The sequence below is a fragment of the Pangasianodon hypophthalmus genome, chromosome 27 (assembly GCF_027358585.1).
Source record: "Pangasianodon hypophthalmus isolate fPanHyp1 chromosome 27, fPanHyp1.pri, whole genome shotgun sequence".
NCBI lineage: Eukaryota > Metazoa > Chordata > Actinopteri > Siluriformes > Pangasiidae > Pangasianodon > Pangasianodon hypophthalmus.
In genome coordinates, this window is record NC_069736.1 from 6,327,889 (window position 1) to 6,346,068 (window position 18,180).

General features: G+C 39.6%; 2 protein-coding genes across 14 annotated transcripts in view; both read right to left on the minus strand.

The window, feature by feature from the left end:
* Positions 1 to 771: 771 nt before the first annotated feature.
* On the minus strand, positions 772 to 2,705 carry LOC113531045 (uncharacterized). Of its 6 annotated transcripts, none has more exons than XR_003403214.3 (6): positions 2,511 to 2,704; positions 2,032 to 2,394; positions 1,537 to 1,618; positions 1,355 to 1,387; positions 1,103 to 1,165; positions 772 to 975 (listed from the first exon to the last, which is right to left on the minus strand). XR_003403214.3 is itself a non-coding variant. In XM_026921509.3 (6 exons), exons 1-6 carry the CDS (start codon positions 2,617 to 2,619, stop codon positions 914 to 916), a joined length of 735 nt encoding a protein of 244 aa, XP_026777310.3. In that variant the 5' UTR covers positions 2,620 to 2,705; the 3' UTR covers positions 772 to 913. The 6 variants fall into 6 exon arrangements, 4 of the variants coding, with proteins under 4 accessions (XP_026777310.3, XP_026777309.3, XP_034156330.2 ...); XR_003403213.3 differs by having other exon boundaries at positions 772 to 978; positions 2,511 to 2,703; XM_026921509.3 differs by having other exon boundaries at positions 1,537 to 1,641; positions 2,511 to 2,705.
* Positions 2,706 to 6,953: 4,248 nt separating this feature from the next.
* ncor1 (nuclear receptor corepressor 1) overlaps positions 6,954 to 18,180 on the minus strand; it is a 76,311-nt gene continuing 65,084 nt past the window's right edge. For 6 of the 8 annotated variants that reach the window (XM_053230460.1, XM_053230462.1, XM_053230459.1 and 3 more), the window contains 12 exons: positions 15,678 to 15,878; positions 15,379 to 15,514; positions 14,748 to 15,166; positions 14,154 to 14,285; positions 13,707 to 13,825; positions 13,373 to 13,605; positions 12,077 to 12,223; positions 11,504 to 11,622; positions 10,849 to 10,902; positions 10,266 to 10,469; positions 9,350 to 9,520; positions 6,954 to 9,245 (listed from right to left, as the gene is read on the minus strand). In XM_053230460.1, coding sequence (XP_053086435.1) covers positions 9,046 to 9,245; positions 9,350 to 9,520; positions 10,266 to 10,469; positions 10,849 to 10,902; positions 11,504 to 11,622; positions 12,077 to 12,223; positions 13,373 to 13,605; positions 13,707 to 13,825; positions 14,154 to 14,285; positions 14,748 to 15,166; positions 15,379 to 15,514; positions 15,678 to 15,878 — 2,135 coding nt within the window. In that variant the 3' untranslated portion in view covers positions 6,954 to 9,045. The remainder of the gene's footprint in view (positions 9,246 to 9,349; positions 9,521 to 10,265; positions 10,470 to 10,848; positions 10,903 to 11,503; positions 11,623 to 12,076; positions 12,224 to 13,372; positions 13,606 to 13,706; positions 13,826 to 14,153; positions 14,286 to 14,747; positions 15,167 to 15,378; positions 15,515 to 15,677; positions 15,879 to 18,180) is intronic. The other 2 variants (XM_053230461.1, XM_034300593.2) reach the window with 1 other exon arrangement.

Genomic DNA, 18,180 nt, shown 5'->3' on the forward strand with positions numbered 1-18,180 from the left:
TGTTCTTAGTATGTGTAATATTAGTATTAAAAATTTTCAAAAGAAAGATAAATCAATAAATGATAACAAGGCTACTTACCACAGATATATCACACAAAGTACAAGATTAAATACTGCTAATTGTTGCTAAATAGCTGCTTCTCTCTGTATCACTGGTTATCGATGGTCTGAAGAGATTTGTGACATAGGACTTTGTTTGCATGCATCATTGGATGCTTCACCGTATACTGAATTCAAAACAGCTTAAAATATCAATATAGAAAAACTGCCTTTTTGTCTATCTGTAGACAAAACAGGCCAAGTTGCAATTCATCTTGAAAAAAAAAAACTTTCAGTAACTATATGTTCAGTGCATAAACTGTACACTGTTTTGACTGTTTGTCACCCTGCATGTTAGTTGGCTGCATAGCACATTTATTCATTAATTTATGTTTATGCATGTATTATTATTATTATTAGTAGTAGTAGTAGTAGTAGTAGTAATATTATTACTTCACCAGGATAGAAATCAGCATTAACAGAGAAGCAGTTAACATCTGTCCACGGCTCACATTTGGCCCTGGGGCGTGACTTTGAACACTCCCGGTTTATAGTTTCAATCACAGGTATCTTCAGTAATTATATGACATTTTACTTTACTTTTACATAATATCTTTGTACTCAGAACTGAACCTTATTTTCAGTTGCTGTGCACTTTCTTAGTCAAACTTTTTATTTACATCATGTTTTATAGTGTTTAAAACTGACTAAACATAACATAATCTCACACAATTAATTTTTCAATTCTGAATTTATTCCACGACCACATATTATTGTTAGACAAGTTAACAGTGTCGTAATGACCAAAAGGTGTATTAGTTCTCAGATATAAATTCTTCTCCAGCATTTGTGCGTCTGATGAAGGTATGAGCTTTCATCGCATGCTGCCTCCTCTGCTCCAAGCAGTGTCATAGATCGGGTTTTCACTCTCAGGAGCTGCTAAAGTTAGGGGAAACAACGTTTATTTAGGATTAATCAAGTGGAACAGATGTTAAAAATGAAATATAGAAATCTGATATTTGCTTATTAATAAACAGAACATGTCTCAAGTGTAGGTATTTACCGTCCTCGCCATGGCTGAGCTGTACTGTGTAGCTGACATAGATTGGGTTATCATATGGACAACCTAGAGACAGACAATACATACAACTATTTTATATATTAGAACCACTAATCTTGTTTGTTGTTCAGCGTTACTGATTAATTCAGTTTAAGCTACAGCAGTACAGCAGTTCTCAGTACTTCACAGTGTCAACAAGTGTCAGATGTGTCAACTTCCTACACGTAACACTTCACACCTTTGATGAACACTTACCGCGATCGCTCTCTGGGTGCAGCAGGTGCTTTCCTGAAACATCCAGTTTTGCTTTTTAGCTAAATGCATTGTAGATGTGTAATTCTAATCAGCATTGGTGATTTTGAACAAACTTGTTCAGAAGTAAAAAAATAAGTCTTGTCAAATATTAACTAATATAGTTTTTATTACAAAAGACTCACGTTTTTTGCATATGTAGAAGACACATACTATGACTAAACACAGAAATACTGCTCCTGCTGATGCGCCTGTGATGATTATCGCCTGAAGGAAAACAGTAGCAAGACCTATGGAAGATTATACAGTAAGCAAAACAACAGACTAAAAGTGTAATTATAGTTTTATCTGAGTCTGATAAGTAATGATGTTCCCTGTAACATCCTGTTATAGGGAAACTATCAACTACCAGGTGGTGTGATGCCACCCTAAACAGAAGAAAAGTGTTTTATTCCACTTCTGCCAATTACAAATGTTTATAAATTAAAGAATGACATATCATACTTTTTATCATCCCTGCCATACAAGTCCCGCATGCTGCTAGAGAAAATTTATCAATACTTCTGACCAATCAGAATGGAGCATTGTGTTATAAATAAATGGTAATGACTAGTAAGGACCAGAATCTTTCCAAAGCCAATGAACAATATGAATATGTGTCTAAAATTGCAATAACTAACCAAGCTGTAGCTCCTGATAAGCAATGCTGCAGTTGGTCCCATTAAACAGCTCACAGTGGTAGAGACTCAGATCATACGGCTGCACTTTCTGAAGGAGAATGGAGAAGTTTCCTGATTCAGAGAGCTTAGGAAACGCCTTGATACGTCCACCTTTATAGTTCCAGAACTTCGCTACTCCCTGTAGAGTGATCTCCACTAGATTGTGTATTGTTGTGTTCCTCTGACGCCACACTACTGCTATATCTGCAGTCTTATCTGATCCGAGGAGAGCAGGATTAAAGTTACACGGCAGCAGGACGTCAGACTGGAGCTCAGCAGAAATGTTGCTCTTATCAATGCATTGGTTTTGACATAATTCACCCCCTGCATACAAGTGACAAAAACCACTATTAAGTGACAGCTAATTCATTGGAAAAATATGCACATTCTTGCAGATTTACATGGATTGCTTGCTTTTTCTCATTCAGAGTGTAACTTACCTTTGACAAACTTCAAACAACGCCAAAGCATCCACACACTGAAACATATCGAGCTAAAATGCAGCACCATCATACGATCATTAAGCTGCAGCTTCTGGAAATGTGACATTCAGAGCTGTGATTATGAGAAAACATCACAGAGAACATCACTTCCTGAAGTATGTACAAACTAACAAACCACAAAGTTCCAGTTATAACAAACCTGTAAATAAATATATCTGAAAAAACATTAGCAAAGACATTACATTACCAAAGATATTTACCACAGCTCAGCATGTACAGTAGAGGTAATATAATAGATATTATTATTGCAAGTTTAATGAACAGTGAGATTTTACATGTTAAACAAGATCATACTGATCTAATAATAAAATACAAGGTATAAAATAATAAAATAAAACATACCATTGTAGACACACTCACACTGGTTCATAAAGCCAAACTATTTCTAAAATATTTCAGTTTCAAGCAGGAGGTAATGAGATTTGATGCAACATATTTTATACGAATCATTCTTTAAGCAACATGTAATTATATAATTAATTATAAAATCATATAATGGCATCCCTGCAGAACTAGTGGTTAGGCTACAGCACTCTCACTGCCGTGGCCCAGGTTCGATTCCCGGGTGGGGAACTAACCCCAACCTGAGCCACTGGGGTTGCGAGCAACAGTGCGCTCTCAGTGCTGGTCCTAAACCTGGATAAAAATTAAGGAGGGTTGCATCAGGAAGGGCATCCGGCGTAAAAACTGTTCCAAATCAAATCCATGGACCAATGATCCCCTAACAGGAGCAGCCAAAACAGGAACGACAATGTATTGTTTTTATAAAATGAATTATGAATTATAAAATCATATAATAAAGATTCCCAGGTGCATATTTAAAAATGCATTATACATTTATTCTATTACAGTGACAAGTTGTTTGTTCTGAAATGCTTTTCTGCTCACCACAGCTTTGTATGTGTGTGTGTGTGTGTGTGTTTTTAATTACCCAACCCTTCCTGTCAGCTTAAAATACCGAGACTGCTCACCTGGATGTTTTTGTTTTTTTATCATTCTGTGTAAAATCTAGAGACTCTTTTACATGTTAATCTCAGGAAGTCAGCAGTTTCTGAAATACTCAAATCAACCCCTCTGGCACCAACATCCATGATCATGGTCAAAATCATTGAGATCACATTTTCCCCCCACTCTGATGTTTGTTGTGAACATTTACTGAAGCTCTTGACCTGTATTGGCATGATTTTATACATGGATTAAGCTAGTTCAATTCAAGAACACACAAAAGTCATAAACAAAGCAAGCTGTCAGCACAAACTGTGGGCAATGTAGATGTTATCATAAGCTCAGAGAGTGCAAGGGGGTAAAAACCTTCTAAATGTCAAATGCTGCAGATAACTCAATAACTCAACACAATCAGTTTCCGCAGAAACAAACATGCAATGAGTGGGTCATCCTGTAAGCGGTCAGTCACGGTCATGCCACCTACATACCTACATACAGGGGCCCAGGTCAATTTAATCCCACATAGAAATGAACAAACTCAAAAAAAGAAATGCTGAATATATTCGGGCACAAATATATATGACTGGCTATAGACAGGAAATGTAGCAGGAAAAGGAAGTTGCATAGCTTTTCATATATATATGAAATATATATATATATAGGCACAGGGCACAGCATTTTTTGCTTGAACAGTCTCCTACAGCTAGCTGTGTTCCAGTTAAATCCCACTCTCAACTGTTCCCAAAGAATTCTGATCAATCCTGCTAACTCCTGCACTTATGACTTTTGTTTGTACCTGCTCACGATATTTTCTCACAGTGGGTCACTTTCCACATCATGCATGAAAGAATAAATATATCAACTCCTTTGAAGCAAATGTTAACATGGAGAGCACTATGAATTTTAGAAAGTTTTCGGTTGTTTGGGCTTGATCAAGTCATATAAAGAGGTGATTATTTTTCTAGGGTTTGCCAGCTGGTTTAGCACCATGAGACATTCAGAGCAGCCATGATGAGAGGTCTGGACATCACTTTCTGAAAAAGTGTAAAACTAAGAAACCACTTACATTTACATTTATGGCATTTGGCAGACGCCCTTATCCAGAGCGACTTACAGAAGTGCTTTGAAGTCTTTATCAATAAATACATTCTCATACTGGCTCACTAGGTCATGGACAATCAGTCCTCCTCTGTTGGGGAGGTAATATAGTAAGAAAAACACACAGACAACAAAAGAATTAAAAATTTTTAAAAATAAAGTGCTAATTTATGTACTTCGTGAAGAGGTAGGTCTTTAGTTGTCCTTTGAAGACAGCCAGTGACTCAGCTGTTCGGACGTCTAGGTTCATTCCACCACCTAGGTGCCAGAATAGAGAAGAGCCTTGATGCATGCCTTCCTTGTACCCTGGGAAAGGGTGGGATCAGTCGAGCAGTGCTAGAGGATCGGAGGGAGCCTGGTGCAGCGCGGGGTGCGGTAAGTGCTTTAAGTTGGGTCGGTGCTGCTCTGTTTTTGGTTTTGTTATCAAACATCAGTGTTTTAAATCTGATGCGGGCAGCTACTGGAAGCCAGTAGAGGGAGCACAATACCAGTTCCAACAAATTCCCACAAACGATGAATACAGTGCTGTATTCACTATTTAATCTCTAGCTTTTCAAGCACACTGACTTGCCTGTTGATTTGCTACACCTCCAACCACTTTTCCTTTTAAATTGCATGCGTATGCAGTCACTCACTTCTGATGATGCTCCCATGCAGAAAAACACAGAAAGAACACCGTCAGAAAATGCATACTAGAAAGTCACAGTTAATGGGAGTAACTGGATGATGATTGCAGTGTAGTTTAAACCAGCCACCAGTACCCTTAACTCATATCAGCATTGCATTTTTCTTATTTTTTGAACACACCTCATAATATAGTCCCGCTGCCAGCCAGTTCAGGCCCAACCACAAATTACACTAGCTACATTAGCTGTGAGCTTAGCAAGCCATGGTGTTCAACACCTCTGACAAATCTGTTAAGGGGCAGAGCAGCTGCAATCTGTGCAGCTCTTGGGGAATTTCTGCTCCAATGGCAGAAGGAGTCATATATCAAGTGACTGCAGTGTATGCTATCAGTCAGGCAGAAAAACAATTCTTTTCATCATTTAGCAAGACAAAACAAGTGACTGTATTGACTCTGGCCTGGGAGTTGCAACTAAAAGTCACAGTGCTAGTTTCTTGTGAATGGCTGTTATCCTGTGTTGAGCTCAAGTAGAGTTGTAGACATGTAGAGTTAATGCCAAAGGAGTCATAACATACCACTTGATTGGTGAACTGAAAGAACAACCCTTTCTTTTCTTTTTACATTTCTCAATGCAAGAGCAGTGTGTTTGTACAAGAAATAAGATCTACTTTCAGAAGTAACAGGCTTTTAAGCACGGTCCTAAAATGAGGTGAGCAGATAAAGTGTGAATGTAAATGTGTAAAGTGCATGGACGCCTGACTTTTCCCCTCCCCACCAGTAGAAATTGTTCTTGCCAGACTTCTAGCATGAGCTCTGACATGTGCACCCATTTCTGGGTCACTTTTTGGTTTATAACTACGTAAGCAGTTCATGTACATTCAGTCGTTGCGAAGCCTTGCCGATATCTCGTTGCGTAAGTTCTGAGACGTTTTCTCTAGATTGCCTTGATATGTATGAACTGTGTTTCCTGGTTTTGTGATTTGGACTATCCTTTGGCCTTGAATGCTTGTAGTATGGACATTTGATTACTGGATTGCGAATCTAACTGTGTTTGCCTGAAGTTTCACATGTTCTCTCAGTGACCATGTGGATTTCCTCGGGGTTCCCCTGTTTTCTCCAACCTCCGAAAACATAGCTGTAGGTGGATTGGCTTCGGTAACATGCCCCTGTGTGAATTTTGCTCTGCAATGGACTAGTGTCCCGTTCAGTGTGTATTCCTGCCTCACACCGTGTGTTCCCATGATAGGCTCCGGAAACCAGGATAAAGCGCCTACTGAAGATGAATTCATCAAAATATTTTCACTTAAAATCTGGCCAATGGATTCTCTACTAGTTTGATGTCACTTGTACTTGATCACACACACACACACACCCACCTACACACGCATTCATCAATCTCATGAGTGAGATGCTGGGTGTTTTTCAGGCATTATTTTATGCATAAAATAAAACCATGGCAGTGATTGCTGGTTAACAGCACAGAAAATTAGAGTGTAAAACAATAAAGAGTATAATATCTATAAGGTAATAATTATTACTGAGGTGTATTAATAACTAGTCACACACACACACACACACACAAAAAAGTCATTTTGAATGTTTTTAAACAGTCACATTTTGGCATGATTTTAGATTAACAGACATTAGCAACACACATCACATTTTAAACCCCATGACACCCCCCCAAAATAAAGGTCACAGGAGACAGAAAGTAAATTTTCAGAAAGGTGGAGCGCTAATCCACTTTATTGATTGGTCTGAAAATTTTGTAATTGGCTACTTAAGAGACATTGTGCGATACAAACATTGCTTTCCAACAACATGGGATACATGGGTTATTTCAAGTCTCAATTCCAAAAGGACAAAAGAAAAAAAAAAGTTACCACTGCATGGTGTTGGACTGAAAAAATAGACTAACTGATGCAATGACAGACTTTCTTTTTCTTAAGATTCAAGTTTCACCACCTTTTTTTTTTTTTTTGTCAATGCCATTGTAAACACTTTGCATCCCATTAAAAAGGATGAATAACAATGATGTTGAGAATGATGGAAAAAAAATAATAATCTCAACATGAGCTCTAGGGCTTTTTTTTTTCATATTTCAGAAGTGAAGTTAATTAAATATAACAAAATAAAAAAACCAGACAGGTTTTAGTTACTTAAGCAAAGCGACAGAAAAGAAAACAAAAATTGCACTACAGATTGAAACTTTTTAGGGTCTTGCCATAGAAAATACAGCTATACTTGTGCAGATAACTGAAATTGAGCTTATTGTCTATTACATCAAGATGATTTATTAGTGAAAGCCACCACTACAAAGCAGCAACTTTAACAGCCTTACTGTACCATAGACTAGAGCAAAGATCAAGTGACGTGAAACAAGCCAGAAAACGGTGGCAAGATTTAAAAAATAAAAATTCTGTGATAAGAGGATTATTGCAAAAATGTGAATGAAGCTGAAGAGTCCAGACCTCTGCAGAAGCTCCAATAACTTAGATTACAGGTAGTACGCTTGTCAAAAGTTAGTAAGCGAAATCAAAAAGTGCAACAGTGATGCAGAGGTGTGACAAACAGAAGCTTGTTTTTTTTTTTTTTTTCCTTTCACATCGGGTAGACAGATCAGCATGTACTTCAGCATTTTAAAGAAAAAAAAAAAAAAGTGAAGAAGAAAAAGAGGAAGATCACAGTTTGATTTCTCCTCCATGTGAAGGGAACCAAGAACCTCTCTAAAGTGAAACAGCTTCCTCTGGTGTTCCTCTGGCAGAGAGATAAAGGAGAAAAACAGCAGAACATTGAGCACTTGTTAGCAACCACACAGAGCCACACTCTGAAGCAGACACCAGAACCATGGCGAGTTTCCTCTCACAACTAGAGGTCCACCACAGAGTGACAAAAAAATAATCTAAAATAAAAATACATATACTTAGGGAGGAAAAAGAAACATTCAGCTTATATTTCTTCTTTCACTGAAGAATCATTCGGCTCCGACACCAGTGTTCTCAACTTGTTCATGTGAACCAAAATGGAGATCTTTCTGCAGGGCTGAAAAATGCTCACGCTTTCTTTTAATTATTTTGTTTTTTCATCATGCACTCGTGTAACAGGTTGAATGCTCGTTTACAAAATCTGTGGTGACCCTGGTGCCTCCAGTGCTACGAAGGCAGGCTGTGTGACTGAAATGCTCTCTTCCTGGGTGCTTCAGCTCTATCAGTTCAAGTTCACGCTGCATCCTGCCATCAGGGGGCTCGGGAGAAAATCCACACTTTTCACATTGAGAGCAAGAACTTTCTGTATAATCTTAAACCAGCAGGGATCTGATTTAAAAAGTAATAATAAAACGCAAAAAGTCTGAAAAAAAATTCACACTGCAAAAGGTTACTCTATTTACATACATTTTTTCTTTTCTTTTTTTTTTTTTTTTTTTTGAAGACAAAGTATTTCTTTACAGAAATTAAACAAATCTGAAGCAAGTAAGTCTTTATATTTCAAGTTCTTCATCCTCTTTTCTGTTTTTTTTTCCAACATTTTGTGTTTGCTCATTCACAAACAGGCGAAATAAAGCTTCTGGACACGGTTTATTCTGAACGATCAAGCCGTGGCTCCCTCGCAACGCTTTCTACAAGCACAAGAGGAAATTAAAGCACCAGAAGCGAGTATGCCTCCCCAGGCAATCCCTACTCAAAGTTAGCAGTGAGTGGGATGTATTATCTGGGCCGCCCTGACAGGGACACGGTTCTCGCTGGCCGTAGGGACCGGGGAAGGGGGTTGGAGGGAGGTCAAAAGGGTCAAGGTTCATGGCCTGGCTCAGTCGTCGCTGTCCGACAGAGTTTCATACTGCTCCGAGAGCAGCGGTGGCTCCCTCTCCCAGGCGCGAGCCGGAGCATTGGCTCCTCCTCCTGGCTGCTGCTGGGACTGCATGGAGGGAGAAGCGCAGGCCATGGAGGTGGGAGGCGTGCTGCTCAGCATGCGCATAGTTAGAGGGTTGTAAGGGAACTGCATTGGACCTGGAGAACAGAGAGACACGGGGAGTTAACAGTAAGTTCGTTCAAACTATTATCAAGAATCATCAGCAAACTGATCTCAAGAAAGCAGGACTCTGAGAAATTACCTGCGGATGAGGGCCGGTCTTCCCAAGCCCAGCTGGGAGCCTGCCTGTGATATTCTCCTTCAGAATGTACAGAGGACACGGAGGAGGGTCGCTCTCCGCCCGCGTACGCCTGGCCTGGGTTGGGCGACTTGGACTTCCTACTGCTGGCTTTGCTCTGGAGCTTCTGCTTCGCTGATATGGGAAAAGAGACACATGACTATCTCCAAACATATGCAGGTGCATAGTACTGCACAATAAATTAAAACAAATCTGCACTAAAGCAAGAGCTTTGTTTAAATCTCAAAGCAGCCAGGATTTAAGGAGCAAAACAAGAACGATCAATCGGGAAATAAATTTACACCGCAAAATGCTAAAGAAGAAAACTGACTATTTATTATGCACTGATTTTTTTTTTTTTTACATGTGGTTTTGTGGCTTACTCAAGTCTGTACAGATCACACTCCAGATCTGACCTGGATTACAGCCAGATTACAACCCAAAATTCTGTTCCATTGCTGTGCATGGGGCATGAGTTATAATTCATGTTAAATTGCATCATGTCACCTGAAAATATATTTAATGCCACTCATAAGTTGCAACATGCTGTGTGAAATAAAAAATGAAGTTCCATGTGAATCCAGACAAACCAAAATGTTAATTACTTTAGTAACAATGTCAAACAAAAATAATGGAGAACTTTAGATTCAATATGATTTTTGCTTTTCATACTTTCATTTAAAAAAGCACTCTTACCTGCAGTGTGAACTCTAATGAGTACTCCACATTTCTATATGAAGTTATGGACTCAGGTGAGCGGGGTTAACATGGAGAGGGGTTATTTATAAGAACAGGGAGTGGGTACGTACATGAAATGATGAAATGGTGTGTGTGTGTGTGTGTGTGTGTGTGTGTGTGTGTGTGTGTGTGTGTTCCTTACAATATCTACCTGTGCTGGGGGACGGATTGGCCTCCTGTCGCCCCTCAGAATTATTTCCCGACGCTGAAGCTACAGATTGAGCTTGCTGTGTCTGCTCCTCTGGTCTCTCCTCTACAGTCCCCATCAGAGCCTTACGGATTATGTCCTCTAGACCAAGGTTGCTGGCTGGGTCGCTGAACGAGTGGTTCCGAAGGTTCACAGTACCTGGAAAGGGTGAGGATAAAGGCATTTAATTATCATATAAGGTTCTCAAATCTTGAATACAAATAATGAAATTTCAGCAGGTACACAGTAACACATTCATGTAATAATTTACAAACATTTTAAATCAGCACCACAGCTTTCTTAGAGGAGGTGATTAAGAGTTAAGCGGGTGAGTATACTATAGAAGGGAAACTTATGGAACCAAGAAATGTACTGGAAAGGCATCCATCAATAGCTCACATGCCAGGAGAAAAAGAGAAGTAAAAGTACGCCAATAGTATTAACAGCCATGTCCTTAGCAACTAATACATGGACAATACAAATTATTTGAGTTGATGTTGCAGTATAGACAAACTATCCAGGGTTTTAGGTTACTTACTTGAGGTTGTTACTGCTGGTAAATTAAAGATCTCTGTGCCTGGCTGTGCATTACCTGGCAAGAAAATAGACAAAAAGATTAGATTTTGAAAAGATTCTTTTAAGGAATTTTGATAATTTATATAGCAAATCTTTGCCATTCACTCCGGAGTAAACAAATGCACACAAATCTTTGCTTCCAAATTTAATCAATCAGCCAGGACATGTTGAGTGTCCAACGTTAAAACTAACTAGGATTTTAGTTAGTTAAAACTAACTAAGATTTTAGTTTTGCACTACAGCTAAAGTAACACCTAATGTAAGTGCATCACCCTCAAAATCTTTAGGCATGTATTTATGATAAATAGTACAGTATATTAAAATGTATAGTCCATATTTATTTCTAATAGATTTAAAATCAAGTTCAAGTGGAAACTCAACTACCCAGCACAACTTCTATCTTTCTGGTACAATTCTAACTTCAACCCTTGGGAATCTGAGCTGTAGAGGCCATTTGTGTTTGTGCAGTCTAAAAAAAGCAAACGTTAAACACCACACATGTCTTGGCTGACTGACAAAATTTGAGGCATGGGGGAAATACAGCTGTAGCTGTTATTAGGCTCAATCCAAGCTCAGGTAAGCTAAATACTTTAGAAAGGAAAAAGAGAGGCCCTTACCGACATCAGACTTGCGGAAGATCTCCTGTTTCTTGGACATCACCATGGGGGAGGTGCTCTCCAGCTTGGTGAAGAAAGCAGGCAGATAGCTGCCACTGCCCGGGGAGCGTGAGTCCGTTCTGACACCGGAGAAAGGGCACAGAGGGTTACAGGTTAAAACAGGTTATAGGATCAACAAGAGTGTGGGGAATGTTTGGGAATAAGCCAAGTTTCCACTAAGGATGCCAGGCAAGGCTGATGGGGATGAGGTTACACTGCTCTGATGTATAAAGGGTGTCCATCAATCAGTGTCTGGCTTACTATGCTTTAAACTACATCCAGGTACACACAACATATCCTTCTCCAATCACATCCTTTACAGCAGGGGTCTCAAGCTCAACTTCGATATCTGTATGTGACCTCAAAGTGCAAGAAACGGTACGACAAAAAAAATCAAAAGCTAAGTCTCAGCATAATGTAATGATTAGCTCTCAGTCATGAAGAGTATCATCAGCACAGACTTTGCAAAGGCCAATGAAATTAGATAGCTGGCAGTATTTGACTTGTGTGTTTTATAGTGACATGCGGGCTTACCTCTGCTCTGCAAGATCCTGTTCACGCCTCTGGCTCTGAAGCAGGCTGTTCTCTTGTTTCTCCAGTCCTGAGTAGGTTTGCGGAGGGGAGATGGGCTCATAGCTCTCTACAGCCCGGCCACCGGCACGCTCAGGGGATTTACCTGGCCTGCGACACACACAAAGTGAGAAAAACAGATTTCAAACAGGCTGAGGCTTTGACATCAGTGTAAGTTTAGAAGTAGGATGTCAGTGTGGCTGTATTTCTATTACATTACAGTCTTCAAGATGTTTTGCACTTTATCAGGTTTCTAATCATTTTCAAAATAACAAGCAGGACTGACTTCATGCACACACTGGAGTTGACAGTACACAAAAACATTAAAAATAAAAACATTTTGACTAAAATCAGTATATAATCTCTATAACATATTATATATATATATATATATATATATATATATATATATATATATATATATATATACACACACACACACACACACACACACACGCACACACACACACACACACACACAATATGGGCAACTTTTTGAAAATCTCATTCCAAATGTAGTCCCCTATTTGCTGTTATTATAACCTCCACACTTCGGGGAAGGCTTTCCACTAGATTTTGGAGCGTGGCTGTGGGGATGTGTGTTCATTCAGCCACAAAAGCATTAGTGAGGTCAGGAACTGATGTTGGGTGAGGAGGTCTGGTGCACTGTCGGTGTTTCAGTTCATCCCAAAAGTGTTCAGTGGGGTTGAGGTCAGGGCTCTGTGCAGGACACTCAAGTTCTTCCACTCCAACTTTGGCAAACCATGTCTTCATGGAGCTCGCTTTCAAGGGAAATTGCAAAGCTACAGCATACAAAAACATTCTACACAACTGTGTGCTTCCAACTTTGTGGCAACAGTTGTGGGGAACAACCACATATGGGTGTAATGGTCAGGTGTCCACTTACCTTACATATAGTGTGTGTGTGTACATTATTTATATATATATATATATCTATATCACATACACATATACACACATACACACACGCACACACATACAAGTATTAATCTCTATTCACATGGCAGACTACTTTGCCTGCCTCTCTCCTTTTCCAGTATGGATTGTCAGATGAAACGCTTACATCTGTGTGACCATAATGTCTCCACAGCTATATGTTGTTTGAGGATTTTCAGGAAAATTATGATTTCATTGGTTAATAATGAACGGGGCATGAATGATTACCACCTCCCCTGTTAAAAGCGCTGGACTCTTTCAATTATTCTATGCAGTGGAATTTACTATGGCACTATGCAGTACCTGGATCTGGATTTCTCTGAAGCGTTCTCAGGGGACACTCGGCTGGGTGGTTTCTGATGGTGGGCGGGGTTGACAGGGTTCTCTGGACTGTAGCGGTTAGGCACTTTGGACCGAGCACTGCTGCCTACTGCTCCGGAGTTTTGGAATGTAGAGGATATGGAGGAAGAGGAGGAAGAAGAGCTGGAGGAAGGAGGAGGGTCCTGATTCTTGGCAAAGTCCTGGGTTATGATATGCTGCATGACAGAAATAAAGAGTGATTGACTTCTTGTTATTAAAAATTTACAGTGTGCATGAATGTCTGATTGTTGCTCCAGGTTTGAGTTTGTTGTGTTACCGAGATGTGGTCAGCCAGGGTCATAACACGGTGAGTTTGTGTAGGTGGAGGTGGGGCTGCTGTGGGTCCCGATTCCACCGGCTGCCTGTAGCGATTAATATCAAATCCTCTAACCGTACCTGTGGTAGGTAGAGAGAAACAGTGCAGTAAGTTTTCCATCCACCTGTTTTTTTTTTCTTTGCACAAACAAATACGTCTAAACACTAAGGCACCAGTCATACATTATCCTGCTCAAGAAAAAGATGATGCATGGTAGCTACTTGATAATATTTGCCTAAGAGCAGTAAATAACTTTAGACAATTCATGTCTTCTTTGTCTGACTGTTCACAAATTCACCTAAAATTAGGATGAACATGTCCAAGACACAGGAAAAGAACACACGAGGAATAAACAAAGTGCCATGCTGTATATGTATAAGTCCAGAACTACTATGATTATATTTTCACCTGTAGCTGGCTGAGTGCTCTTGTCTGAGGAGAAAGACCGTTCATTCTTGTCCTCTCTCTGAGCTGGGGAACTTGCCGGGCTGATCACCTCGATGGCTCCACTGCTCTGTCCATCATAACGGTTCGATGACACTACACACAAAAAAAAAGTTAAATCCTTACACTCTGGCACACGTGAGTCAACCAAAGGTTAAATCTGTTTATTTATTTCCATCTTTTCCTGTAAAGAATCCTGGGGTCTGACAAATGCACTATACAGTTAAATTCCTACTCTTCTCATTATTAATATTAACCATTAAAGTAACAAGATGTAAAAGAATTTCAACAAATATAAAGTACAGTTACGTTATAAGTATGTTACAGAATTTTATCTCATTTAGAAAATAACCCATTACATGAAAACAAGCGGAGTGTCTGCACATTTATTTCTAGGAGTTCCAATTCACTCCAATCCAAACCAAAAAATGCAACTGATTAAAGAAAAAGAGAAAGTTTTTACAGCTAAGTAGTTCAGATTGCCAGGACAGTTTAGAGATTAGAAAGATTAGGAAAAGGTCAAGGATAAACATGTTGAACAGGTCATCTCCCACTTACAACTTCCTGAGGAGTCTGAGCTCTGTGAGCCCCGCTCGCGCGAGTCTTTTTCTGATGCAATCTGACGAGTGATGATGACGTCGATGAAGCTGGCCGCGGTGATGGTGGTCTTGCCGAGTGTGCGCAGCTCTTCCTCTATGCGAGACTTGGTGGGAGGTGGTTTATCTTTGCCACTTGTTGCCCCTCCTCCTCCGTCTGAATATACAGGAAGTGGTGCTTTCCCAGCAGGAAGAGACATGGCTCGTGAGGGGCTCACCTCGTCGTCACGGGCACTGATGCCCTCATGTTTACCCTCTTTGACCTTTGCTACATCCATCTGAGGGGCAGAGGCAGCGGCATCCACCAGTGCAGCCAATGCATCCGCGGCTGTGTTGTAGCGAGAGGAAGTCTGTGCTGCGGCTGCTGCAGAGGGCATCTGCCTGCTCAGGGGTCAAAGGTCATCATAGAGTTTAAATTTGATACTGTCCAAAAGCTTCAATAAATCAAATATGTTTTTGTTCGAGCACAGACTACAAAATGGCGAAAACTAATTAGCATGTTTTTTTTGTTTTTTTTTTTGTTCTCTTCTTGGTGGTGTCCTTGTGTGTGTGCGCACATGTGTGTGTGCATGTGTAAGTAATGTGGAGCGTACATCAGAGGCGTGATGACACTCTTTGTGCCCTGGAAGATGCTGGGCCTCTGCTGGACTACACCCTCCTGGGACCTCATTGAAGGGGACGGGGAACGCAGGAAATCACGGCTACCAGGCCTGCCAGGCTGCTCTGGAGCTGACACACACACACACGAAAATATTTAAACACCTCTTAAAAAGGAACACTGTACTTTTGTAGTCTTTCAGGCATGACACTACCAATGAACTTAAAGCAGTTCGTTCATTCAATAAAGCAGAGGCAGGAGAAATAAACTGTGTGCTGTTTTGTTTTGTCTCACCTCCACGGATGTATTCGTTAGCGGCTGCCATGCGCTCACGCTCCCTCTCCCTTTCTCGTTCCCGTTCTCTCTCCCTCTCTCGCTCCTTCTCCCTCTCTTTCTCCCGTTCTCTGTGTTCACGATCCCTCTCCCTCTCTCTTTCACGTTCTCTTTCCCTCTCTCTCTCCCTCTCCACGCTGGCTGCGAGATGTGCAGGGTGTCCTGTGAGAAAGAAGAACGCAGACACACACACACAAAAAGGAACATAGGACAGAGAGACATAAGCACTGGTGTCCTTTAGCATTTTATTAGGATGAAAAACGAGTGTTTCCTTGCTGTTAAGCCAAGCTGGGGAAAGTTGATAATGTCATAGCACTGATTAAGGCACAAAGTAGATCACAAGACATTGCTGAGATGCAAGATGAAAGCAGGAGCCCTTGTGAGAGAGGCATTTAGCAGCAAGTTTTACTTTGGACTTTACACATGGATACTTTAGATTTTCTACATACAAAATACCCTTTGACAAAAAAAAAAAACTATGTAAAGTAGTTTTACTTTACAGAAATGGCCTATAATCATATTTTCTTTATGCTCAGGATCTATGAATATACATATCTAGATAAGGTCAAGTGGGAATCCAGCATCTGACTCTCAGTTTATACCCAGTGACTAAACTTATCAATATAAATCCTATCAATCATGAATGTGTTCATCACTCACAATAGCTACACTTACTGCACAGGTTCTGTGAATAAATGATTGCAGGTCCCACATCATCTTCTAACACTGGGCATTAAAAGTCCAAAGCTATGGAGCTCAAACTCCTCATATCACCTGTATATGGAAATACTGAAAAAGTCTCTGTTTTAAAGTGAGAAATGTGACATTTGCACTGTACAATCAGAATGAACCATCAGAGGCCATTAAAAAAATAATCACGATTTTGAGTGCAGGGGTAGTTTATGAATAAATATTGGGAAGTGCTGGGTTCTACATCTAAAGGCTCCACTAAACACTAAATGCTGGCGTGACTACATTTTACGTAGGAAGCAGAATGCTAGTCAGTCACTACAATTCATTGCAAGCAGCATTAGCATTTTGACTGAAATATTTCAGCAAACCTCAGTTTAAAAAAAAAAAAAAAAACGAGTTTATGTCACAGTGTTTTGAAGGAACTGAAGAACATTTAAAAGCTCATATTACATTACTAGTGGACAAAACATTCCACATGCTGAGGTTACCTCGACATTAAAAACACTCAGAATCAAAAATAATAATTATTAAAAAAAAAAAAAAAAAAATAGAGAACGGGAAAACACTGTGATGATAAACCTCATTAAGTGAGCATCTTACTATTGTCAGAAACCAGCTGAGAAAGCCACATGAAACCCTCAGACCTCCAATACCACAACAGAAAGTAGTGAAAGCCCACAGAGAGACTGAAACTGCAAGCACCCAGATTAACAACATACATCGCTTCAAATCACTTTAAATTATGATTTTAGACTTGTTTTGTGGTTAGTGGTGAAGATACAGCCAAAATTGTAGTATACACATTTTTATGTAGATTTTTTTTTTATATACACATTTTTTAATATAGAAATCAACTGGGCTCTTCTCAGTTGTGGATATTTTACAATTGATAGATGGTTAATTTTAATGCTTATTTTATACCTTTTGAAGTATAATTTAGTTACAATTATCACAGTTTAATAGGAGTAGCTTGCATGTCCTGGATGAAATAAGAGTCTAGTCTAACTGGGACGAAACTGTATCACCACTGACAGTTTTCTGCAGTTTTTGCACATTTAAAAATATTTGGTAAGTTCACATTCCTTTGCATTTTTTTTTTTTTTTGCCCCTCTCCTATGCCAGGGGGTGTGTGCTCGCTTGCCCTAATCATTAATTTCATACATTCTTCATAACTACCCTTAAAATTTTGGAAGGATGGACTGTGCCATACTACTGCAATGAAATGCACAAGTCACTTTAATATTGGTTTTTAATAATAATAATATTGTATGTTTTTTATGAGCGTAACTGTAGATGGATATAGTTGCATTTCCATGAGAGATATGAAATTTCGCTGTATGTTACATGCAATGAAAATAAAGGTATTTAATTCAACATCCGTTTAGTAACTGGAATTTAATTCTCAGTGGATAATACACATTAGTTTAGGATGAATTCGTTGCTTCTCACTACATGCAAGCATTTGAGTCGATTTAAAATTCGCTCACAGATTTCTGACGTTGTTTCTCCCATTTTTCTTCTGCAGAATTGACGCTTCAGGTGCGTGTGATGTCATGTGGTACAACATCGACGGTTACTGGTCATGCAGCACGAAATGGCTGCATGAGTGCAAAAGCTGCAGAATCGACTTGCTGCATTAAAAAACAAATTGCGATTTTAATCTTTTTTTCATGCAGACCTAATGAGATTTGGGGCATGTTTTTTAATTGTATAAACAAACAAGATAGTGAAGTTTCGGTATTTGTACTTCATTTAATTCTGCTTATTGCTG